The sequence below is a fragment of the Penicillium oxalicum genome, chromosome VI, assembly GCF_001723175.1.
Source record: "Penicillium oxalicum strain HP7-1 chromosome VI, whole genome shotgun sequence".
Lineage (NCBI taxonomy): Eukaryota > Fungi > Ascomycota > Eurotiomycetes > Eurotiales > Aspergillaceae > Penicillium > Penicillium oxalicum.
Window position 1 is genome coordinate 2,996,561 of NC_064655.1, and position 24,061 is coordinate 3,020,621.

General features: G+C 49.5%; 8 protein-coding genes across 8 annotated transcripts; 5 read left to right on the forward strand and 3 right to left on the reverse strand.

Moving 5' to 3' along the window:
- Window positions 1–2,611: 2,611 nt before the first annotated feature.
- Window positions 2,612–2,869, forward strand: POX_f08253 (uncharacterized protein; the record flags this gene model as incomplete). Its single annotated transcript, XM_050117030.1, has 1 exon — window positions 2,612–2,869. One exon carries the CDS (start codon window positions 2,612–2,614, stop codon window positions 2,867–2,869), a length of 258 nt encoding a protein of 85 aa, XP_049967169.1.
- Window positions 2,870–3,452: 583 nt separating this feature from the next.
- On the forward strand, window positions 3,453–4,947 carry POX_f08254 (uncharacterized protein; the record flags this gene model as incomplete). The annotated part of the gene is made up of 4 exons (XM_050117031.1): window positions 3,453–3,627; window positions 3,719–4,104; window positions 4,193–4,698; window positions 4,761–4,947. The coding sequence occupies 4 exons, from the start codon at window positions 3,453–3,455 to the stop codon at window positions 4,945–4,947; spliced, it is 1,254 nt and encodes a 417-aa protein (XP_049967170.1).
- A 527-nt stretch (window positions 4,948–5,474) lies between these two features.
- POX_f08255 (uncharacterized protein) lies at window positions 5,475–6,980 on the forward strand (the record flags this gene model as incomplete). The annotated part of the gene is made up of 1 exon (XM_050117032.1): window positions 5,475–6,980. The coding sequence occupies one exon, from the start codon at window positions 5,475–5,477 to the stop codon at window positions 6,978–6,980; it is 1,506 nt and encodes a 501-aa protein (XP_049967171.1).
- Window positions 6,981–9,482: 2,502 nt separating this feature from the next.
- On the forward strand, window positions 9,483–10,690 carry POX_f08256 (uncharacterized protein; the record flags this gene model as incomplete). Its single annotated transcript, XM_050117033.1, has 4 exons — window positions 9,483–9,768; window positions 9,910–10,100; window positions 10,161–10,228; window positions 10,345–10,690. The coding sequence occupies 4 exons, from the start codon at window positions 9,483–9,485 to the stop codon at window positions 10,688–10,690; spliced, it is 891 nt and encodes a 296-aa protein (XP_049967172.1).
- Window positions 10,691–11,001: 311 nt separating this feature from the next.
- Window positions 11,002–12,202, reverse strand: POX_f08257 (uncharacterized protein; the record flags this gene model as incomplete). The annotated part of the gene is made up of 3 exons (XM_050117034.1): window positions 11,002–11,335; window positions 11,424–11,655; window positions 11,734–12,202. 3 exons carry the CDS (start codon window positions 12,200–12,202, stop codon window positions 11,002–11,004), a joined length of 1,035 nt encoding a protein of 344 aa, XP_049967173.1.
- Window positions 12,203–13,722: 1,520 nt separating this feature from the next.
- On the forward strand, window positions 13,723–15,004 carry POX_f08258 (uncharacterized protein; the record flags this gene model as incomplete). The annotated part of the gene is made up of 5 exons (XM_050117035.1): window positions 13,723–13,824; window positions 13,895–13,924; window positions 14,004–14,652; window positions 14,721–14,806; window positions 14,885–15,004. 5 exons carry the CDS (start codon window positions 13,723–13,725, stop codon window positions 15,002–15,004), a joined length of 987 nt encoding a protein of 328 aa, XP_049967174.1.
- A 1,258-nt stretch (window positions 15,005–16,262) lies between these two features.
- POX_f08259 (Endopolygalacturonase) lies at window positions 16,263–17,746 on the reverse strand (the record flags this gene model as incomplete). The annotated part of the gene is made up of 6 exons (XM_050117036.1): window positions 16,263–16,515; window positions 16,601–16,685; window positions 16,745–16,874; window positions 16,945–17,073; window positions 17,136–17,429; window positions 17,495–17,746. The coding sequence occupies 6 exons, from the start codon at window positions 17,744–17,746 to the stop codon at window positions 16,263–16,265; spliced, it is 1,143 nt and encodes a 380-aa protein (XP_049967175.1).
- Window positions 17,747–20,066: 2,320 nt separating this feature from the next.
- Window positions 20,067–21,250, reverse strand: POX_f08260 (uncharacterized protein; the record flags this gene model as incomplete). Its single annotated transcript, XM_050117037.1, has 2 exons — window positions 20,067–20,804; window positions 20,870–21,250. The coding sequence occupies 2 exons, from the start codon at window positions 21,248–21,250 to the stop codon at window positions 20,067–20,069; spliced, it is 1,119 nt and encodes a 372-aa protein (XP_049967176.1).
- Window positions 21,251–24,061: the final 2,811 nt, after the last annotated feature.

The window sequence follows — 24,061 nt, forward strand, 5'->3', positions numbered from 1 at the left end:
TTCTGATTTCAAAAGATTTCAGCTCCCTAGGTATCGCATCTCGATATTCAATTAGTTTCTGTGGAATCGCCAAGCGCTGACCATGAATATACATGATTGCTGTATATGGTTTCTGAAAAATCCTATTCCTGATGAAATTGAACGTAAGTTTACTTGTACATGATATCAGCCAATATGATCGACTTCACTCTCATAATATATATGTAGTAAACGTGTGACCTTTATAGCTGAGCTCAGTAGAGTTGTCGCTCCAGCTCACAGAAAAAGGCCAGCTTCCACTTCTTCGAACCACAGTCAAACAGGTCTGATAGGTACTGCAAACATATTCCACGCAAGGCCCGGTTTTGTACGAGCGTGATATGAGCAGACTTTATTTTACGGGGAATTTGAAAAAAAAAAATAATAATGACAGAAATAAGAAAATATAAGATAGAGAGACTCCGAGGGACACTACATGACCTCGGAGACATAGTTGTATGGAATGATTTCCTCTTGAGCTGCAAGTATAACGAGACGAGCTTTCAGACTGACATGTTATTCTCGGACTTGAAAGGCATCATTTTTGATGAAATCCGAAATACTATGCCGAATCGTGGTGATGAATCGAAAATCAAATGGGTGGGGAAGAACTCAACGAAAATACAGTGTAGAAATGGGGTGGGGGAAAGAATGAGAATGAACCAAATTATGGAAATTCGTGCTGGACTCGGCTCTGCTGTGAGTTAAGATCAGGTTCAAAAATGATCCTGGTCTTGATATCACTGGCTTCTCATCAATTATTCTTGCTTTATCGGATATTTTGCCCTTGATTATCGAGACCGAGAGCCTGGCAAGAAGGTTTTCGTCCTTGTATCAGGATTATTCTCCCGATTATTCTAGTGAATTGCATCTTTTTGAAAAGAACGACCGGCACAAATTTGATATCTCGATGTGATCATTGAAAGATACGATCCATTCAGTTACTTGTTTTCTTGTCTGTGCTCTGTACGAGTTGAGATACTAAAGGAAAGATATCACACAGGCTGCAGTCAATCTAGCTAGAAGGTCTACAAGACAGAAAAGAAAAAGAAAGAAAGAAATAAGGGAAAATGAAAATAATGAAAAAGCAAGAAAAAAACAAGGTTTTGCACTAGTAGCTGAACAACTAAGCTAGTCGTGATTAGACTAAACTTCTCAGTGAGACATATGCAATGTTAATATCCACCAGAGTGACCTTGCTGGACCCCTTCAGTCCCCAAAAGAGACCCACGAGACGGCTCGGCCCATCCACTGAGTGTGGAACTCTCAAGGTATCATATCATGGCTTTTTCATAGGCGTAGTGGAGATTTTAAGTTCAAATGACTCGTCCAGAATCAGGGTCTTTTCCTAAATGGAATCACTGTGGTTCCTGCTCCTAGTCAGGGCTTCTTGTACATATATCAGACTTAATTTCAGATTTCTTTTTTCTGGGTACAGCGTTATTTCTAGTATGAGCTATCTATAAAATGCCATCTTTGCCGTAATCTGAATACCTTCCAACCCGTCACTTCGATGTGCAGAGCCGCATTCCCTCAAGTGTATCTAGTTTTGTTCTTCTATCATCTGTTAGTCAAACAACGGAACACATGACTGAAACTAAATCGTTGCAAGCAAAGCACAGAATAGCATTCATCAAAGTAATCATGATTACGTTCAATCAAACCGCGAAGAATCGATCGGTTCTAGCCGGACTACACTCCGAATCCTCAGAGGCCAGTCTTCTAGACCCGAAGCAGCGTGATTCAATTCAAGGTGTAGCGGATCTTCTCAAACTACATATATCAACATCTTTGATCCTCACCAGTAGACTCTTTTACCGATATACGATTCTCCCTCCAAGGGTTCTTCTTCAACGGAAAACCCTTGCGACCTCTATTTTGAGCTATGCCTTTTTTCTGAGCATACCATTTCCCTTCCTGACTACAAAAGGAGCAAGCTTTATGTAATTCATCCTAATAAACAAGCCCGTCTTGGCGATGATCTGGACGATAAAGTTATCGCGGCTCAAAAATTCACCTCCTCGGTAAGTCAAGTTTCATCAGTTACTTTTCAACAGGACATGATACTGTATGGCGAAGCTGAGAGCTTCCATACACCTGTTGGTATCACAGTAAAATACCGTTTTACCCAGAGTCAGCTCCCCCTGCACGGTGAGATGCCAAGACAAACTAACTCGAATGATCGACGCCCCGATTCAGCTGGCGTGTGCTGGCATCCATGCCTCAGTGCACGTTTTGCAGACCGCTGAAATGATTAGTTCCGCTTATAATTGCCTGATTTCAAGTGACTCATCTGCATACACGGCAGTATATGTAGTATAGAATTAGAACCACTTTTCCATGTAGGCCGATCAAGATTCGCCAGATCCACCTTACCTTGTTAGAACTAAGCCACAGGGGTAGTTTGAAGCCGACCGCAGCACGGGACGTTTTTTACTCCACTGGCATCCATACCTACCGACGGCGGAATGAGGGTCCCATCTGGATAGAAGGTCTCCTCGATGTCCATTCCACTATCGAGTACCACAGGGGAAGCGACATCTTCTGAGACCTCCCGGCTGCCTAGATCTGACCCTGAAAATGAGGCAAGTTTATGCTTCAGAGTCAAATGACCCCGGTATCGGATGTTAGCTCGGTGATGCAGACTCATCGCTGCAGACGAGACATCAAAGAAAGGAGCCGATCAATCACAAATCGTTGTCAAAATTGCCCCGGGGCGCTCCTCCTGGGACGCGAAACCGTCTATCCTGGCCTGACATCCTTGTATCTGCATGGCTGCATGCAGCCCCTGAGTAATGGGGCCAAAGACCAGGGTTCGAGACCCTGGTTTTTGGTGTTTGGTGTTGTATGAAGATATGATGATCTGCGACACTCTGAGAGCCTCGTGTGATGTTTTGCTGCTCCAGCCAACGGTCGGCTGTTGGCAAAAAGTAGTCCAAAGGGTAACAGGGTACACCGCCAGGTCAGTGAACCAAAAGTGGAGGACAATTAGAGTCAGACCAATCGTGTTTGTGGTTGACAGATTTGTTGCGTGAAATGTGTTGCTAGCCAATTTTACACGCGGCTGTACATGTTCCTGATGTATTTGAGTATGAGGTATGTATTGCGTTAATGGATGTCATGTTGGTGTTACCAGACCGGCGCAGGCTCGGACATACGTATGAATGACCGTATTGTAATAGTTCCCACCAAAAGTGGAGACCTGCTCGCTGCTGCAGGAAGAGGCGGTCATGTTTGGCCCCCCCCCCCCCCTTCAACTAGTCCTCATTTGAACAGCCTCTTTGGGCGCTGTGGTGAATGTTTGTCCCCAAATTATTCGCAAATTTCAAAAGTAGTCTCCGAGCTGGAAAAGTGTGTGCGGGCTCTCTGACTATCCTGAGGGCTATGTTTTGACACTTGGACAGGGACAGTCGCACTCGGGCAGTCAGCACAGTATGGCATCTCGCCGACACCTCCGGCGACAAGCATCGGTGGTCTTCGTCCTATTGGCGCTCTTTTTCTTGTGGCACTTTCACACTCGAGTGGGAAGCACCTCAGGAACAACGGCAGTCAAATCAACCAGCACGCTTCTGACGAAATACGTGTCGAATCAGAGAGGCAGCGGTGGAGGTGGGACTTCTTTGCATTTTCCTTATCTGATCGACCGAGGAAGGAATATCCCCCTCTTCAAGCGCGGTGTACTAACTCATTCCTTCCCCAGCGTGGTATGTTCCACCTAGCTGGATTGAGGAACATGATCCTCCATCAGTCCAGAATATTGTCGAGGCGGCCACCCTGGCTCTCAACGTATCTCGTCGCGTGCCAGACAGACAGATACCACATTCGGCCATTCCGCTGATTCTCCATCAGACATGGAAGAATACCTATCCAGAGCAATGGCCAGAGACCTTTCAAAGAAGTACAGAGACCTGGCTCGCCGGTCTGGATCACGGCAACATGGCTTACTTCCTATGGGACGATGAGGGGATTGCTCAATTCATGCGGCATTTCGAACCCGAAATCGAAGGCTGGTTCTATGCTCTCCCAAACAATGTGGAGCGATCAGATGTGTTTCGCGTCCTTGTCTCCAAATGGATCGGCGGCGTTGTATGTCTTTCTACTCTTTCCTCATGGAAAAAAAAACAACACTCCTCGGTCGTGAACATGCATCGATGAGGCTAATGAAGGATTGCAGTATGGTGATATGGATACGGAGCCAACAAAGCCACCGGCAGAGTGGATTGGCCCAACCGATATCCAACCATGGCGGGATGTGAGCACGGGCAAGACGTACAGCTCAAATGAGCCAGTGCGCGCCATAGTCGGCCTGGAGGCCGATTGTCGTCCCGAGAGCGATGATTACTGGCGCATGGGGTATCAATACCCTATTCAGTTGACGCAGTGGTCCTTTGCTTGGGCTCCCGGCCACCCCGTCCTGCAAATCTTCATGGATCGTTTGCTGGTCATGATGAAGGTGGTTTCTGACGCGCACGACGGACAACTGAACACGGCGACCGCGCAGGCAGATCTCTACTCAATCGACACTTTGAATCTGACGGGCCCGGCCGCCTTTACGGACTCCGTTCAGTCATGGCTGGCAGACAAGCATGGCCTGAGGTGGAACGCACTGACGGGCTTGGATGATGGAGGATTGAGCAAACTCGTCGGGGATGTGTTGGTCCTACCGATCACTGGCTTCAGGTATGTTCTGTCCTTCGTTGCGGCGAGTATTTTCATCTCATTCTGACTCGTATATACAACAGCCCTGGCAGAGGTCGATACGGCAATATGGGATCCAAACCCCTGACGGATCCTTCTGCCCGATTGACACATCATGCACAGGGATCATGGAGATCATCAAGCATTTACGTGGAATACGGAAAATTTTGTCGCACTGTCTTCGGGCTGTGCAGAGATTGGTCCAAAGTGCCTCACAATTGGATCATATAGGGGTGAGGCCCCCATTGCTCATCATGATACGAAGAGAATACCCACGGCAGTCAGTTGCGAAGAATTATACTTCCCGCAAAAGAGCAGTTAATAAGGATAGAAGATTGAAACGATGGACACCTTACACCCTGCGTAGTACATTGCACACAATAGGAGCCTCATTCGGTGGTCGGAAGATAAGAGACACCTTAGGCCACATGGTATTTCCAAAAAAAACCACTTGATCGAGAATGTCCGCCGCCTGGAATGTAAGGAGAGATGACATGGTGATTTTAGTGTCATGAAATTCCCACGTCCATCTTTGATCTCCAACTTCTATCTCATGGTTGTGTTCAACCAGAGAGCCAGGATCATTTAGGTTTGAATTGTGCGATGGTCATGGGTCTGGAGGCTCTGGATGCAAAAATACCGGAGTTCCCATACCCACACTTTTGTCTGCGGTATTTCAAGAAGCCCCACGTGATCGGCTTGACTCTACCATCCTCGAATCAGGCAGAAGGTGAAAAGACGACAACGAGGCAAGAAAAATGCCCTCAAGTTTCCAGTCAGATGAATATGAGCTTGATGCCGAACCACTCATCGGCTGGCAGAACAAAAGCCACCCAGTCTATGAGCAACCCAGTTACCCCTTCATCCTTCGATGGATAAGGAGGCCGTTGACTCTGCTGCTGAGCGGCGTGATCCACTTCACATCCCTGGTTTTTATGGTTTTTCGAGGGAGATCTAGACACAGAAGTGGATTTATATGCTTCTTACATACTCTGGCTGGTGTGATCATTGCTCTCATCTGCCTGACAGGGCTATTCTGGCCATCTTACACTCGTCCACCACCACACTACGAGACCCTTCGACACCAGGTCCAGAGTAGTGAAACTCACGGCCGCGGCAATGTTCAAAACCAGAAAGTTTTCATCGCTGCCGTTCTTTTTGATCCGCAAGGCAAGATCGCCAGCGGACGATGGGGTCAGGCTCTCCTTCAACTGATCGAATTGCTGGGAGAGCAGAACGTCTTTCTCAGCATATATGAGAACAATAGTGGAAAGGCCGGTGAAGATGCCCTCCATGTTCTTGCAGATCAAGTCACCTGCAACAACACAATTTTCTCCGAGCCAGGACTCAGTCTGGGAGATCTACCGCGCGTGACGATTCCCGGCGGAGAGAAACGCATCAGACGCATCGACTACCTGGCCGAAGTTCGCAACCGTGCTTTGCGGCCCCTCGACGCCGCGAACATGAAATACGACAAGCTTCTCTATCTCAACGACGTGATTTTCGATCCGGTTGAAGTACTCCAGCTGTTGTTCTGCACCAATGCCGATGCCAACGGCGTGGCGCAGTACCGCGCCGCATGTGCCGTGGACTTTAGCAACCCCTTCAAGTTCTACGACTCGTACGCCACCCGTGACTACGACGGGTTTGGCGTTGGTCTACCTTTCTTTCCCTGGTTCACCACCGCTGGAGCGGGACAGAGTCGTCGCGACGTCCTCGAGGGGAAAGATGCTGTTCGCGTCCGCAGTTGCTGGGGTGGCATGGTCGCCTTTGACGCGGCCTATTTCCAGGGCCCTTCACCTGTGCGGTTCCGCGCCGACTCTGAGATGTTCTGGGATGCTTCAGAGTGTTGCATTGTCCATGCGGATGTGCAAAGTGCCGAAGCAGGGCCCGATCAGTCTCAACGTTCAGGATCTTACATGAATCCCTTTGTGCGGGTAGCATACGGAGCACGAAGTCATTCATGGCTGTGGACGACTCGTCGCTTCGAGAAGCTCTATTCGCTGCCGCACAACATTCTGAATCATCTCGTGGGAATGCCTCACTACAATCCTCGCCGCACCGAGGTCATCGGCCAGAAGTTCCGAGATGCCATGTGGATTCCAGGTGACGGGGAGGCCCAGTCGGGACAGGTTCAAACAGTGGAACGCGAGGCAGGAAACGATGGTTTCTGCGGACGCCGTGGACTGGAAGTTCTGGTTGGAAATAGGAGGCCTGATCAGGATGGATTTGAGCCTGTTCCGATTCCTGCCGGCTTGCACTAAGTCTTGTGTTCGAGGCTGGATTCACCGGCGTGTACAGTGTTATAATGATAAGATTTGTCGTGTCTGAACAGCTCATGCTCTGCGAAGTCTTTTGCACACCGTTAACTAATAATACGCCGCGATAATTGTCAAATCCGTTGGATCGTAAATCTACTCTATCGTCGCCATAGCCGACACGAGCCTGACGGCCCCCACATCCACCACATCGTACGATCCTCGACGCCAAGTTCCAATTATATGTTCATGTCCATATCCCCCACTCAAAACGGCAATAGCCCTGAACAGGCTTAGAGAAACACCCCCTCCCCCCGGTCATCTGCCGGTAATTAAACCATCTATCTATTTTTGTATGCAACGTGACTCTGATTCTTTCTCAGAGCCGCTAGACCTGAGACCAGTGAGGATATGATTGGGGCTTTTCACGGGCATTGCGCTAATACCAATTCAGGCGAAAGCGCCCTGGAGGAAAGTCAAAAAAAAACAATGTTTGCTCAATAGTTTGCAACAAGAGAAGAAAAAAAAAATCCCGCGGCCAAGGATGACGGCGCAGGGTAGATCCATTTGGTGACTGCATTGTGGGTCTTGAGATCAGGTAGCTATGTGGATTGTTATTTGCGGTATGTAATGTATTTCTAGTACTTTTGCTACATACATACAGTACACATGTATAATACACACTGAAGTACAATATTACGCGCAGATCGCAGACAAGGATACACTCATCACATGTCTACCACAATCTAGTACATTCAATTGGGATATCCTGTCGCATATCCAAAAGTCCCCTCCCCCGCGGGGTGCTCTGGAATCCACCGGGCTTGGAAATCTATTGAGTCTCGATCTTCGTTGAAATTCGATCTTACATGTGTTCCGGTTGTATGGGTGAATTGGCAAGGATTCGGTCGGTGTTGCAGTAACAAAACTCTAAACGCCCCTGAAGATTGGTGGTTCGGATTTCCGATCATGCGATCCCAAACTTTTCTCAATGATTCGACAAGTTTGTCTTGCAAGGCTACCACGTTCCGATATTCTCTTGAACTATCGCATTTTTTTCGAGGGATTGAATACTCCCATCAATAGAACCATCGATAGAGTTGAGGGGGGGGGGGGACGACCCGGCCGAGAAACCAACAAACGAGACAAGGTGTTGAAAAGCCTCGCTAAAAAGGGTCCTATTGCAGCTTTGATGGGAAAATTTAGGCATCCGAGCTGGAAGAAGGAAAAAAGAAGACGGCGGGGGGACAAGAAATAAAAAGAGTTTTCCACAGTAAGGCAACCAACGTTGTGTGTTCAATCATTCGTCCGAGTCCACATGTCGAATGCGCGAGCGAGCTCTTCCTTGATAAGGTTAAGCTTGGAGACGATCCGGGCGAGCCAGGGAGTGGCCATCACCATACTGGGAGCCACTGATTGGTTTCATTGGGCGATCAAGCTTTCTGAGGCCGAGATGTCGGTGGGTCTGGGCACTAAACTCCGAGCTGAAAATCAAGGGGAAAGGGAGCTGGGTATTGTACGCTAGGCAGCCAGATTCTCAAGACATGTATACAGTGCGGTACGGGTGTAAGTTATTGCGAATATTTACATGACTATATCTGCTTTTGAAGTACCGTGGTGGACGTTCCGAGGCAACTGTATTGCGAGACTTGATCTACTTGTCAGGCATCTGTGCTTTTTTTTTGGCGAGAAAATGAGACGCTACCCAAAGTAGACATATAAGAACGTCTATTCATGAACTCTGAGCGAATGAGATGCTCCGAATGGCGCTGTGAGACCCTAGTGTAGCGACGAAAGACGCAGAGGTGGCACAAAGGGCGTCGATCAGGGGAGCCTCGCAGCTTGTGTCACGCGTGTACTCGGGCGTTCGAATCTCCTGACGGGAATTTGTTGACCGTTGGAATTGATAGCCTCACAGCCTGGACATTCAGCCTCTGAAATATTACACACTTCATACATACTATTTGTATTGTAAGAGTAGCACGTAACGGACGAGATAAATTACACACAGACACCATAATTACATACTGAAAAGTGGAGAGTCACTCAGGCTGCCAGATTACTGAAGCGAACTCCGGGCGAAGAAAAACCGGCTGACGGGTAAAAAGGCTTAAGATGGTCCCTTAGTCAACGACCACTTTAGCGTGAGAGCGAACGAGGTAATTGAGAGCGATGCACTTGCGAGTTGGTTCCGGCGGTTCCTCTCACTCTGTCTCTCTGTCAGGGTGCGGTACGGACAGCTCCGACCGCCTTGCACACAATACCACCCCCACCACCAGTCTATGGGATACATGATTCTAGGCCAGACGCAGCACAGTAGCAGTCTCCATTCAAACGTGGACTGTTAGGCTCAGCCCGCGCACTTGACCTTTCTCCCACTCGTTTCAAATTCGCAAGGTCCAGGTGGACAAAGGTCAAGTGACTCTGGTTTCAACTCGCAACCAGTCTTGGTGGTCTCCCTTTTGTTTTTTTTTTGATCTTTTTGCCCTTGTGTTCTTCCCACCGACAATGGTCCTGCTACGTCCTGTAAAGCGACTCGTGCGCCGACTACTCAGGCCAGCTACCCTCGGCACCGGTATCGGCGTGCTTGCAGGATGCGTGCTCTTTCTCTATCTCATGCTGGCCTATCGTGTGGCCGATGACCCGCGTCTCGTTCCTGAATCATTTCGACATGCGCGTCGCCCAATCTTGATTACCGCCCATCCGGATGATGAAACCCTATTCTTTAGCCCTAGTATTTTGTATCATCGCCATGAGCCTCATGTCACGCGCTCATTGCTGGTGATTTCGTCGGGTGAGTGGATCTCTTGCCGGACTTTGGATCATCATCACCACCATTGTCTCTTTGAATTCCTTTTTCTGCTGTTGTCCCTCCAACCCCCACCCCCGCCAAAAGAGACGAGATAGGGATCATCGCCTAATTCATCGAGGATAGGGAATTTCAATGGTCTCGGTGAAAAGCGCCAAGCCGAGATCCACAGCAGTTGTGCTGCCCTGGGCATTTCTCAGGACCACTGTATAGTCTTGGACAATCCTGAATTACAGGATAACCCCAAGAAATGGTGGGATGAGAAACTGATTGAGAACATCATCAAGCCATACCTGGAGAAATGGAATATCGATCTGGTAAGAAATCTCCCCTCACCACGTCAGCATACGATTCCATCAAGTTAACCAGTTTGATAGATCATGACATTTGATCAGGGAGGAATCTCGGGTCATATCAATCATCGAGCAGTCAGTGCTGGTGTCAGGTACGTTTGTTTCAGTCCTGGGCAAACAACACTGCAACCTCTTGTTGAGAACTGGTTTCCCAATCATCTTCCTCCGATTCCAGCAGAATTGTGCCCTGACGAGAAGAACGCAATAGGGACTATGTCACTACACACCCAGATGCACCCCCGGCGTATGCGCTGGAGAGTACCTGGCTCTTGCGCAAGTACTCCTCATTACTGGACCTTATCCCCACTGCGATCCCCTTCTTGTGGAGGCTTGCCACAGCCCCGTTGATGCCAGTCACCAGTCCCAAGATTGTGGATCGATCGTTGAGCCTGGGCATGACCAAAGAGCGGGTTCTCTTGGTGAGCTCGTGGAAGACGTATTGTGAGTCTCGACAGGCATTTGGTCAACATGAGAGTCAGTACTCATGGGACAGAGTATTGTACCTGGTCATCAGCCGTTACATGTGGTTCAATACCCTTGAGCGGATTCAATAGTAATTTTGTGTCTTGATGGGGGAGAAGAATGATCGGCCTCCCAAAAAAAGAAAACCTGTACCATTTTCATATACAAAGCCTGATGACAAGACAATCCATTTTTCAATCACCAATCAAGGAATTAGTATCAATGGATTAAAAGACGCTATTGAGTTGCTCGTCTAAAAATAAGATCAAAACATAAGCAATGGCCCAAGGTTTTCTATAGGGGCCCAATGGTGGTATCATACAGCAAGGGTAAATCAAAAGCAAATAAGCAAATGAAAAAAAAAAAAAAAAACAACAAAATTTTCGAGCAACGGGGCTCAGTCTCACGTATCCTTGCAAGATGACTTGCTTGGTGATGACCGAGCGAGGGATTCGACATCTCGTCGTGATCGCAACCGGTGACGGAGTGAGCACATGCAACATATTAATGTCGCAAGTACCGTAATCGCAATGACAGCAGCAAGCGCGATGTATTTGGGTGGGGTGTTCTTGAGCTTGAGGATAAGGCGGGCGTCACCGGCGTGCCACGAGGAAGATCCCAAGTGGCGGAAAAGCGGCGTGTTGACGTAGCCGTTGAGCATGTGTAGGTTTGGCTGGTTCAGGGTTCCGGAGAGAATGCGGTACTTGGCTCGCTCCTTTTGTAATGTAAAGACCGTTCTAGAAAGACGAGAAGTTAGCAAATCGATTGTCATGTCCACGTTGGAAAGCCTCGTCTCGTTTTCGAATCGAAAGTTGGAGCACATACGACGCATAGTGACAGCCGGTGCTGAACATCACCGTCACATAGGGCAGGAGTGGAAAGACGTGGTTGAACCGGGGCAAACTTTCGACCAGGGAGTTGACAAAGGTGTTATTTTGCGAAGCCAACATCATCCCGATCGAAAAGCCTGCAGGATGCGCCGCAGGAGCCACAAATTCAAAGCGCCGGAGCGGCTCCATGGAGCGTTTGCAGGCCAGATCAAAGTCCAACACGGCACCTAGTGAGTTCACACGCTGTTAGCTGTCTCTCTCCACGCATTTATGTGGTGCACTTGTCACTATCCACTATAACCTACCTCCGTACGTCTTGAGAGTCATGTACCGAAGGGCATCGACTCGTTGTACCACAAAAGGGTAATTTTTCCACATCTCGTAGAGGTGTGGGTAATTCGCCTCGACAAATTGTGGTGCATTGTTGTCGTTCCACAAGAAAAACTCCCACGACTCGTGTTGTCGGAGGCAGTCTGATCGCGCAGCGATCCATTCTGGCTTGGGCGGATTCGGCCCCAGGTGAATGTGATGCATGCGCGCGGGGATCAGAGGACGGAAGCCATCATCCTGCACGGAATAGTTCGCCCCATAGGATTCAAAGGTGAGGTCGAAGTGGTCGTGCTGCTGGGAGATGGTGGCATAGACCGCGGACCCATACCAGACAAACGGCAGTCGTAAGAGTTGGTACAGTCTCTGGATGGACGACGCGCCCAGAAAGGCGAGGACGAAGAGACTGATCACGATGAGACAGACACGAAGACGACCTCGTGCCATGACTGCGGTTGGATGTGAAATGAAACGAGAGAGAAGACAAGAGTGAAGCGATGCGGAGAGGGAAGATGATGATTGAGTTCTACATGACCACTCGACGAGTGCAAGTGCGAAAATCACGAGGTCCAAGCATTGTTGCCTGGCCGAAAGAGTGATCGGAGGGCGCCTAGAAGATCCAGGGTAGGAAGGCACGCTAATAACTGACTGGGAAAGTTCGACGGAGACATGGACAGGTACTTTTCCCTCCGCCCCCCCTGAAAGTGAAGGCCAAGCTCCATTGAGCTACAGCACTAAACTGGAATCGGCCTTCCAAGCTGTAGGATGAGGATGGATTGGGGGTCGGCCATCAAACAAGGAAATACTTGACTCTAGGCCGATGTCTGGATGTGTAAAGTCTGTTTCTTACCAAATACCAGCGGTATTGTGTTACCAAACTATAGGATTCAATAATCAGGATCCTCGTCCGGAGTTTAGGTTTCATCTAAGGGTGTCTTGGCTAAGCTTGGCTGCCGGCTTACTTTCGACAAATACTATGACGCATTAGGACTAGTGGTGGTCAACGGGGGAAAAAGAAAAAAAAAAACACATTTTTTTTTAAATCTGGGTGAGAAGCTCAAAGAGCATTTACATATTCACTCTGTATCTATAGACCTTAGCGGACGTGGATAGGCAATTTAATTCAAAGTGCCGATAGTAGAGAAGCACCTATGACCAATGATGGGAGTATCCTCTCTTGTCTTCACAGGAACCATAATCTCTCAGAATAAATCAGTGACACATGAGTGTTCTCATCTATCCTAATAAAGATCGTGAGTGATCTGGGCCTGCCATGTCTTGAGCGGCTTCAGCCTCGTGTTCAGCTTGTTTGACGGACAGAGTGTCTGCGAAGGGTCAGCTATGTGGGGGGGGGGGTTGCCCTTTTACAGATCGACTCGTATTGCCCGTTATGTGTAATTACGTATCTACTGTCCTCGGCGGCTCATAATACAGTACAATGCAGATATACCGTATGTTATGGTATTACCACAATCCACTATACACAAAAGGCTCATCATCCGGCCGCCCGATGAGTTCAGAAACCTTACTCACTTCATGCCTCTCCCATCGATCCTCATCCTGCCATCTGACCACGAACCCCACATGAATCCTTATCCGAGCCTCTATTCACTTCTGGTGACTACCTCATACATACAGATACACTAGCACACTAAGATTACTATGTATCCGAGCCACCAGGTACCACGCACAGCACAATACTTCCACACTTACCGTCACGCACCAAGTCCAAACACACCACGCTGAGCCCGATCTGCTGTCTTTCCCATCGTGAACAGGCCTGACCCACTCAGTCTAGGCTGTACTATTCCACAAGCATAAACAACATCTGCACCTAAGAGCGCCGGGCTCCGGTGTTCTCCGTAAGAAAGCGAGTCTCAAAAAGGCTCAAAGTCTTCTTCCCATTTCACTCCCACATGTTGCGGATGTAACAAGTTGCCCTGCTTCTTGCCTCCGCATCCACCTCCATGCACACGTCAGCCGAGAAGCAGTTTCTGCCGATAGGGCAGGGGTTCGTGACGGGGTCCTCTCTGGACACGAAATCATGGACTTTTCTGGTGTTACTGCTGGTAAGAGATGGCGGCTGTTCTGTGATACCCGACTTTACAAACCTCTAATCGGCTAACATGACGCTCGCAGCTGGTGATGCAAAACATGGCATCAATCATTGTATGTCATTTCACCTTTTCATCCTCTCAGAGAGATACTGCGTGATATATGATCACGTGCTAAGACCGTTCGCTTTTAGTTACAACATTCTCTTCAGTCACAACCAGCGTCCAACCCCAACAGATATGATCCGCTGTCGGGCATCATCTTGATCGAGGTCCTCAAGTTCCTCATATCCTTTTTAGCCATTGTGCAGTCAGACACAACTGCCTCTTTCCGGAATGTACTTCAAGGGACGGTCCTGAATGTCTCCAGTGATGCCACGGCGGCCGCGCTTTTTTTCACCGCTGCCACCATCCTTCAAAGCATAGGCGCACATTACCTCGACTTGATCCCTTATCTGGTACTCTCTCAGCTCAAGACCATCGTCACTCCTTTATTTGCACGCATCATTCTGCACCAGAGGTATCCACTGCGCAACTGGCTTTTCATCGCAATGATGGTCCTGGGCATTGTGCTCGCCCAGCTGGGCTCTGGCTCTGATGCAATCAATACCAAGGGACTCAGGACCCAAGCCATGGTCCGTGGAGTGATGGCAATGGTCCTTGCTGGAATCTGCGTTGCCCTGGGCAGTCTGTGCATTGAGCGGACCTTGAAAAAGTCCGGCCTCCTCTTTCAGTGTAATGCTCAATTGGCAGCCTACAGTTCCTCCATTGCACTGGTGTACTTTTGCTGGCAGACAAAGTTCCGCTTTGATCATTTCTTCCGCGGGTTTGATGCCCTGGCGTGTTTGTATCTGGGGCTCCAAGTCTCGGGGGATTCATTGTGGCCAAGTGCGTGCAGATGACCAGCACAGTCACGAAGAATTATGCTCAAGGGTTAGGTTTTGCATTGGCGGTTTTTACACCGCCCTTGGTTGCTCGCCAGCATATCAGTTTCCAGGTAAGGAATGCTCATTTCATCAAAACACTTTGTTGTCTATGTGAAAACTTTAGATGTGCTAACGACTTTTTTTGGAAGTTGCTCATTGGCGTTGGTCTCATTTTGGCCTCTGTGCTCGGGTCTTCTGCATCTAATCAAAAACCACCTATTGCAGATGAGACCCTATCTGAAAAAAGCTCACTCACGAATCCAGTTTGATAAGTCCTGGGCTGAATTATCGCTTCGCGTCGCTTTTGAGCTAATCCTGGAGCGGTGATATTTGCTCTGATGTTTTATGAACCCACATCAGCCTTTGCTTAATGACATCACCGATTGCTCTTAGTATATAAGGGAAAAATAATCAACTCGTTTCTATTTTTATCAAGTGGCGTAATTTATGGAGTGAAATTACCACGCTGAAGTTAGGCTACCAGGCTCCGAGTCCTGGAGTGGACGGGCGCCCATAAGAATATGTCAAGGTAGATTCTGGAAGTAAAAACGCCATATTTTGGTACAGAACCAGGGCTTAGGTGCCGCTTTTAAGAATGAAAGAAATGTGAAGAAAATGAAGAAGCAAGCATTCATCTAGATAAGCAGTTTGCTTTCTTGAACATTCCCTGCAAATCAAAAAGAACCAAAAAAAAAAGAAAGAAAGAAAGAAAAAAAAAAGTAAAACAAAACAAAACAGAAAAATAAAAAATGATATAGCCAATATTGATCAATGTCCCTCTACATACAACCACTATATTCCCATGCCGAATAGGAAACCTCTTATTAAAAAATGAAACTGATCATGATTCTGCATTACTACCTACCTAGGAGCTAGAGCTCACCCAAAGATACCAGTGCTCCTAGGAGCTAGACCTCCACTCGGTCCAATATGGATGTCTAATACTAGGACAAAACCCCCCGCCTCCACCATCGTAAACAGGGGACCAATGAGATACTTAGGCACCTAATGATGATGCGGGATTATTACAATTCTCATTCTGGTTTCCTCATTTCCTGTATCTGGAAATTTATCATGCTCTTGTGGACTGGTTCCAAATCCTAGTTTTCACGTCTTCTGCCTCTATTAGACTGGTGCACTCGACCTGACTTACACTAGAAAGCTTATTAGGACCTTAAGTTAGGTAGGAGCCCGTCAACCTACCACCACCGGCTGTTTCCACCAGATTGGTGCAGACTGGATGATTGATTACTGGGGACATGGATGGCCCGAAATCCACTGGATCTGATTGAGAGATGGTCTGCGGAAGTACTGGGTATAATTGGAAAGATACTCCCACTTTTCAATTCAATGATTGAATACGCTCGTCTCATGAGGAATTACACAGTAAGCTCACTACATTTCCTTCCAGTTCCAGTTCCATCTTGGCTCTCTTCAAATCTTGCATTTAATTCCTCAGATGCTTGATCTAAAATCAGATAGAACAAGAAAAAAGACTCTCACGGCTGACACACATCCCCCTCTCTCTCAAGAGCACTTGGTCACACTGGGAACATTGGTGCAGCTACCATAGGTCTTTCCACCAGTGACTTGGACATTGGACCAAGTCCAGTTGGAGCAGCCGGAGGATCCACAGGTAACTACCACGTCGTATCCGCTGGAGGAAACCGCACCTACACCAGAGACATTCTTAACGGTTAGGCCGGTGATGGGGATGCCGCTGGTGGCGTCGCCGTGAAGGTCACCGCCGTTGTAGTTTTGCTCGATGAGAATTCCGTATCTATGGAGGAAAGAAATACCGGTTAGCCCGTTGAATCTCGTTTCAGCGAGGGGTAAAAGAAAGAAAGAAAGCCGGATTTCCTTACTTGGAAATAGACTGGAGGGTGATGCCCGAGTAAGTCACGCCCTTGATTGCGCCGGTCTCGCCGGATTTGGCCTTGATGCGAATGCCTGGTTTGAAGTTTAGTAGGCCATCGGGGGATGATCTGTGGGGGTGGGGGTGCACTAACCATTCACCGAATTTTTGACCACAGAGTTTGTAAAGGTGACCGTGTCGACGGTGTTATCATCGCGACCACCGACGCTGCCGATGGAGAGTCCATGACCTCCAGAGCAGGTGCCGCCACTGAAAGTGATGTCCTGTGCAATGTATGAGCAAATGGCCTGGCCACAAGAATTATTCGATGGGAACTTTCGGGGCAAAACATACAGTTCCAGAATTGACCGCCACGCAATCATCCTGGTTATAGACATTCGCGCCTGTGATGACCACATTGGTACTGCTTCCAATGTCAAATCCGTCGGTGTTATGTCCACCAGCAGAGTCACCGGCAGTGTTCTTGTCGAGATTTCGAACCATTAGCTCATACCTCCCCATTCAAATCCCTGGGTGTGACTCACGTCAATAGTCATGCCGGTGATCGTCAGACCGTCACAGCCGTTGATGCTGACAGCTTGAACGGGAGTATTCTGGATGTGGAGATCGGTGATGGTCGATGAGGTGAGATCATGAGCGTAGAAGAACTTGGGCTTGGTCTTGCCGCCATTGCTGCCTTCGCCATCCCACCAGCGCGCGCCATCGGGGTTCAGATAGGCACCGCTAGCGCCCTTGACGGTGATTCCCTTGCCAGAAATCTGGAGCAGCGGCCCAGACCACTCCTTGTAGCCCCAGGTAGTCTGGCCTTCGAAGATGACCTAGAGATACATGAGATGAGGGTTCTCAATGGAGAAATGCTTGTAGAGATTGCTTCGTGCCGTACCGTGGTATCATCAGCAAGTTTGCTCAGGTCCAGAGTGGTGCCAGATGGAACTGCCACATTGGAGAGCACGATAGTCGAGCAAGCCGTCTGCGACTTGCTGGCCGAAGCAGCACCGTTGGAACCGGAGAAAGTGCATGTGGTAGCTCGCTTGGCCAAGCTCGGGGCCTGCGTGATGGCCGGCTCAGCGACGGGTGACGCCAATGCGCCCAGCGCCAAGGAGGCGGCCAAAAGTGAAGTAAAAGCTGGCCGCATCACGAAAAGATTTGGTTGTCGATTGTTTTTTTTTCAGGGCGTTGGATAGTCTTGCAGATGAAGCAGCCGATGGTGTTTGCGTTCCTCTCCCTTTGATCCGAGGTCACCAGCTGACTTTATAACTCTTGCAAGTTCGAGCTCATTGCTCGACTGACCTCTTTTCATCGCCACAAACCTGAGACGTCTCGTCCCACTCAGCATCCATGAGATTCAAGGAAGTTCTCCGGGGGGTTCAACAGGACACGTACATTTCCCACAACTGCTTCGTCCCGTTTATCCTCCAATCGCAAAAATATTTTGCGGGGACCGCGACCATTCGATTGGCGGGATTTTTGAAGAAAATAATCAAAAAGAAAACATTAAGAACGGGATGACGGTGTAAACTCGAACTCTATACTCGGCCGCCGGAACCTTGTTCAATGCTGGGGGGGCCCATGCCAGACTTCGTGGTCTCTTATCCTGCAGGGTGACCTGCATCGTATAGACCAGGGGAAAGGGGGAGAGGGGGAGAGGGTGACGAATACACTCGTGGTCCGTGAGGCATGTCTTCAGGACACGGAGGGCAATGCCGCAATGAGCATTTCGACCTGAATCCGTAGCGGACCCACCCATCTGCAGGATTCTGTTGATTTGCGGGAATCCAGGTGGAAACTGCGGGGGAGGCGTTTCATCAGGAGGAAAAACAATCATTAGCGAGACCCATCTCATCAGCCATCTGCCGGCGCGGGACAGCGTTCTGCAGAAAAGTCAGCGGACGATCAACTGCAGGGCAGCATTCGGCGATTCTTTTTGCCACCACTGCTTTTTTTTCAGATGACATTGAGACGATGAACCTGGTCGTGAGACCATTGCGGCTGTCAGACCACGGAGCTTTTGTGGGGGGGGGGGGGGGGGCGGAGTTGGTCTCGCGGTGAAGTGGAGGAGTGGAAGACTCGGGCGGTGGGACAAAGCAAGTCGGTGAGTGTGATTTCCTCGTCATGTGCAAGAGAGTGGTTATTCCATCCGGCAGTACGTAAGAATTCAAGTCAAGCTGCTCAACTGAATATTCTGCGAGAGAGTGACTGTGATCCTACTCGTCTCATTATTGAATCTTCAAAGGCCAAATCCCGCGACCTCGAGGGGCCATGATAGAGTCATCCTGCGCGACAGTCTTACCCCACACATTATACAAGCAACACCAAGCAAATGCCAAGGAACCGGGACTGCAGGACTGGAACGGATGCCCATGCTGTGTTCTGGGGGAGCCATCACTCTGGTCAACATATCTGTCAACCTATACCCGGGCAGCGCTCCAAAAATCAACCAAGCTATTCTCATCTGTAGGGGCTGTGAAGATTTGGCATAGTAATCCGGTTGATCGATTGCGTCACCATCTACTCTACTTGTCCCGTGCTCCTGGATGGTCTTCATTTGGAACTTGTCCAGACTGAAATAAATCGGCCTTGGAAGCCCAGGTCTATAACATGAAAGCCACAATGCTAGTTGCAGGACAGGCCGATCCAAGACCTTGCCATCAGGTTCTATTACCTACGTGATGCGATCACGAGGTCGCAAGATCGGTTCACCGGACACATGAGTTGATACACTTGATTTGAGCCCCCGTTCACGAACAGCTCAATGGGGAGTAGTATTGCGAAAGATAAAAAGGGCTTGTGCATTCGACTGAATTAGGATGCGGGTATCTCGATCGCATAGAGAGGACGGCTATGCAGGCAACGACGCGAGAAGAACCAGGAATCACCGCGGTGGGACAGTGCGGATAAGATAAGAATAGAGACAGGTGCAAGGAAATCGAAGACGATACAGAAACGTCGAGGTCGGCGGTGACAGAATATATATCTCAAGAGTGTACTTGAGTCAGGCAGTGCCCATAATTAAAGAGCCTCAGTGACTTGTTCAGACAATAACAATAGAGGGGTAAATCCCATAGGAAAAAAAAGAGAACAAGGAGATAAAGAAATCAGCTTGGAAAAGTGTATTCAGCAGGAAAGGCAAAGACGAGGCAAAGCATGGCAGTCTTGCAGAACGCGGGACGTTTTGAGCACACATGTACCGAAGGAAGCAATAGAGGGTGTCGTCAATCACGTGCAAAAGGTCGTAGAGAACTGGGCGAGAAGGTGGGATTTCGAAACAGATCCAAAGGGGGGCGAAGCTGTATCGGGCGGGAAAGACATTAACCGAAGTACTGAAATGGATCACCCAAACAGGCGCACCCTCGAAGGTCGAGTTCCACTCGACCCGGGTGGCAGCGCAGCTGGACCGCAGGGAAATAGAATCTACATGAAACACACGCGTGTCGTGACACAAAGTCCCCATGGATCTAGTTGCCTCCAGACAAGCCAAGACTTTTCAGCGTCAAGGGCTTCGACCGGCGCGGAGATTCCTCCTCCTCGGGCAAATCCATTCGGAATCTACGGACGCTGCCTTCGCGCTCCGCCTTGGTCTTGCCTTCTTCGAAGAATGGGGTGCGTGAGACTCGGCTCTGACACCACCGTGGAGCCACGCGACGCCAAAAACCGCGTACACCGCGACTGGCGCGGTCAATCTTTTCGTACTCGGCTCGTCGTGTGGCGGGAGAGGTCCATTCTATAACCGTCGCCGGGACGTGAACGGATGAGGTGGAGAATGAATGAGTGTGGGTGGGCAGCATAGCGGGACTGTCGTTGCTGGGTAAGGTGCTGGAGCGGTCTCTATAGGAGAGGAAATGAGGCGGAGTGGTTGAGCTCACGGAGCCACGATGTTCAAAGTCAAAGGGTGGTGCCGACGGAGAGGGACTGATGGGCGAGGACGGGGCGGAGAAGTCATTATCAGACGAGATGCGAGTTTCTCGTCTGTGATCAAAGGTGATTGATGGCGCGGAGAAGAGAGATGGACGGCGCTCATCGATGGAAAACGTGGCCGGCTGCTTCATAGAGTCTTGCTCTTGAAAAGGCGGCATGATTCTCGATGCAGTGCCAAGAGAGATTGCCGCTTGTCGAGTGGACCCGTCCGCGTTGAAGAGACGGTCACGATACTCGCGTTGGCAGCCCGTCGGGTCGAGTGTAGCGAACCATGGCGACTATGCGGACGGGAACGAGCGGTGCTGCGCGAGTTGGAGCGTGAATGTTGATGGGGAGCAGTGACTGCAGAGGATGGTCGAGACAAGGTCGTGCGCGGCCGTTGATCGAACGGGTACACCGTCGCAGCTGGGATGCTTGACGTCCCCGTCTGTGGGGGCTTCCTCTTCCTCTTTGGGATCTCCATCGTCGGGGAGGAAGGTTCGGACGAAAGAGCCGACCCGGTGGGGGAAATACATTTCTCGGTGAGTTGAGAATCGAAAGAGGTGACGGACGGGGACCGAGATAAAGATGGAGAGTCTGGGAACTCAGTCACCGTGGTCTGTGAGGGGCACTTGAGCGCGAGGAGATCCAAATCAGGCAAGTCTGACGCTGGCGGTGATTCGAGATCGACCATGTGAAGATCGAGGGGACATGTGACAGACGCCATCGGTATGTCGGAAGTCATGCCAAGAATGGTCCCTTTTGCTCTCTCTCTATCCCCCCTTTGCTTTTTGTTTAGGAAATTTTGTTATTTTTTTTTGTTTCCCAATCAGATTGATCCTCCCAGAAGTTTCAGCTCGTCAGTGATTAGGTGGCCATCAGTCAAGGAGTCGAGCCCATCGTTCCAGGGGTAGTGTTGATATAGTTCGAGACTGGAGGGACAGGGCGCGGGTCGTTGACCAGTTGGCAAAAGCTGTGGAGGTAGAAGCACCAGCAAAAAGAAGCAGAAGAAGAAGAAGCAAGAAGAATAGCGGGTCGAATTCCAGGGTTGATATGAGGTCAAGAAGATCCAGTCTCAACGACCTTGACGAGGGATAAAAGTGACAATGAACGGATTCAAGAACGCAACACACCCCCCTCACAAAATTCACCGATAGAGTTTTAAAAATGACGACGGTCCCATGCCGCACCAAATCAAGGTGATGGGCCGCTCTTTTTGAATGTCTTTTGCATGGCGCTACACCGCTCCCTCGCAGCATGATTTTCACTCCTTCCAAGTGGGGGGGAGGAGGAGTCCACTTGCAGGTACGAAGCGGCTATGACCGACCTGGTTTAGTGGAGAAGAATGAACTAGTCCTTGGAGGTAGAGTACATCATCGACACTACTGGATGGAACTCTTACCATCATTTGTTCGATAGCTCGGCAGCCCTCGTTGAGTGTCCATGTCTTTTGATCACCCCCCCACTTAGAATGCATCTTTAGTCTCTGATCACGGGTACCTCATCCGCCCCGCCAGGGGGGGGGGGGGGGGTTGAGTCTACCATTCAACATTACTGGATCAGTTGACTCGGCAGTTACTTTACCAGCAGAAGACAGGCGCGAGAGAGTATGTGCGAAAGTGAAGAGAAAGCGAGAGAGAGTAAAGGAGCAAAGGTCTCTAGCTAAGACCTGTGCTGTTCCCCAAACTTCCCATCTTCTCCAAATCCACTCCGAGAGTGACTGGAGACTAATTTTTTTCTTAGCAACTGCACTACGGCAGTCCTGCATGGGCGCCTCTCCCTGCCTGTCATGGTTTAGCTTGCGCTCGCGCAACCACGTTGGTGCGGCCAGTGGCCAGTGGCCACTGGGCTGCATTACGCCCTCGCGGTGGGCACGGTGGCGTCTATCTGGGTGGGCTGCAGGGGCCCAGAGGGGAGGTGGCATTCTGACCTTCGGCGCTAACGCTAACCTGATGGATTGAATCTGGACTGGTTGCTCCAATCAAAGGGGGAGTGAGAGAGTCTCGCCCAGTGTCATAGGTTGTAAAGGTGACAAGGGTCTTTTTTGTGCTACTCCGACCACAGAGGTCGAGGCCGGGCCATCCAACTGAGAGTAGCCGGTCAGCCATTGCGTGCCACTAAGTATACAACTGTAGTCACCGTAGACTTGTAAAATCGTCCAGGATAAGGTGATGTCCAGAATGGACCACGCCGGGTGAACGTCGGGAAAACTCGAGTGTCCCATATCACGCTGTACGATGCAAAGGAGACTAACATGAGTGACTCATCCCCCCAGAGGAATTTTGCTTGCAGCTTTTTCAAATCCATCGTCGTTTCCGAGTCAGGTAGTCGAGACCACCGGGGGTTACAGTAGGCGCTTCGTCCCGCCAGGCTTGAAGCCAGTCATCTTGTCATGCTCACAGCCCGACAGAATCTCAACGGAACGAGATTCTTCCCGGCAAAGAAGAACTGGGACAGGGTCCGAGCTTTCAAATCTCGTGGAAAGTCGAACCAGTCAAATGGAGTCCAGAATTTTTCCTTTTTTCCCCCCCACGGCAACAACTACAACTACGACTACGACTTGCACGATTGGCTTCCTATCTCCCTCCTGTCATATTTGTACTGAATCCCAATGTGAATCATAAAATGTTCTTTTTTTTTTTTTCCCCCTCTCTCTCTCTCTCGCCGTCTGATCTTCACCTCCCTCACTGCCTCTCGCTCTGATGGAATTCTCATTCGACACACACACACACCTACCTACCCCCCCCCTTTTTCCTGGTTACCCAGGCAAATCCGGAGAAAAAAAATCAAAACAGAGACAACAGAGACAACGCATGCGATCCCCACGGCGGGAAGGGGGATCCACCCAAGTACCAGAGAAATTCTCAACAGTACTCATTTTGTCACCAGAGTGGATCTGGTCGCTGCTCATCACTCACGGGGACAAACGGGGTACAACTTGTACTCAAGTCATGATCGGGCAATTACTGGTTACTCCGTCCAACCGAAGGGATCATCGTGATCAACATCGATTACGACGTAGGTGTTTCTCTCGGGACCCCAGAGCGAAAGTGATTGGAAAGATCTTACACGAACAGCGTAGAAATTTGGGGTGGGGGGCCGGAAAGACAAGCGGGAGAGGGGAGAAAAAGGCCTACATCAACCAAAGGGCAAAAACACTCAACGGCGAGCACACTCACTACTTACATTGACATGGAATCTGCTATTGAGCATGGTTACATCCAACCCGGGCTTTCAATCTTGATAAGCTCAGAAGTCCCCTTCCCATGCTAGCTGACTTCCATTCACTTCCAATTAGCAAGGATAACACCGAGATCGGGATAGGTACAAATCTCAGGTACAAGACCAGAACGGATGCAGGCTTCCGAGTCCCCGACAGATACGTGTGTCTTTAACCTCCTGCGAACTCAAGAATAGAGTAAGACTCTACTGCAGGGTCAGCTGGAACGAAAGGCAGATTGGCAAACTGATCACGGCACTCTCTGCACTGCAGAATCTGCAGTCTGCACAGCTACAGTACAGGGTTTGGTGGACCCAGCCAGGGAGGAGGGCGAGG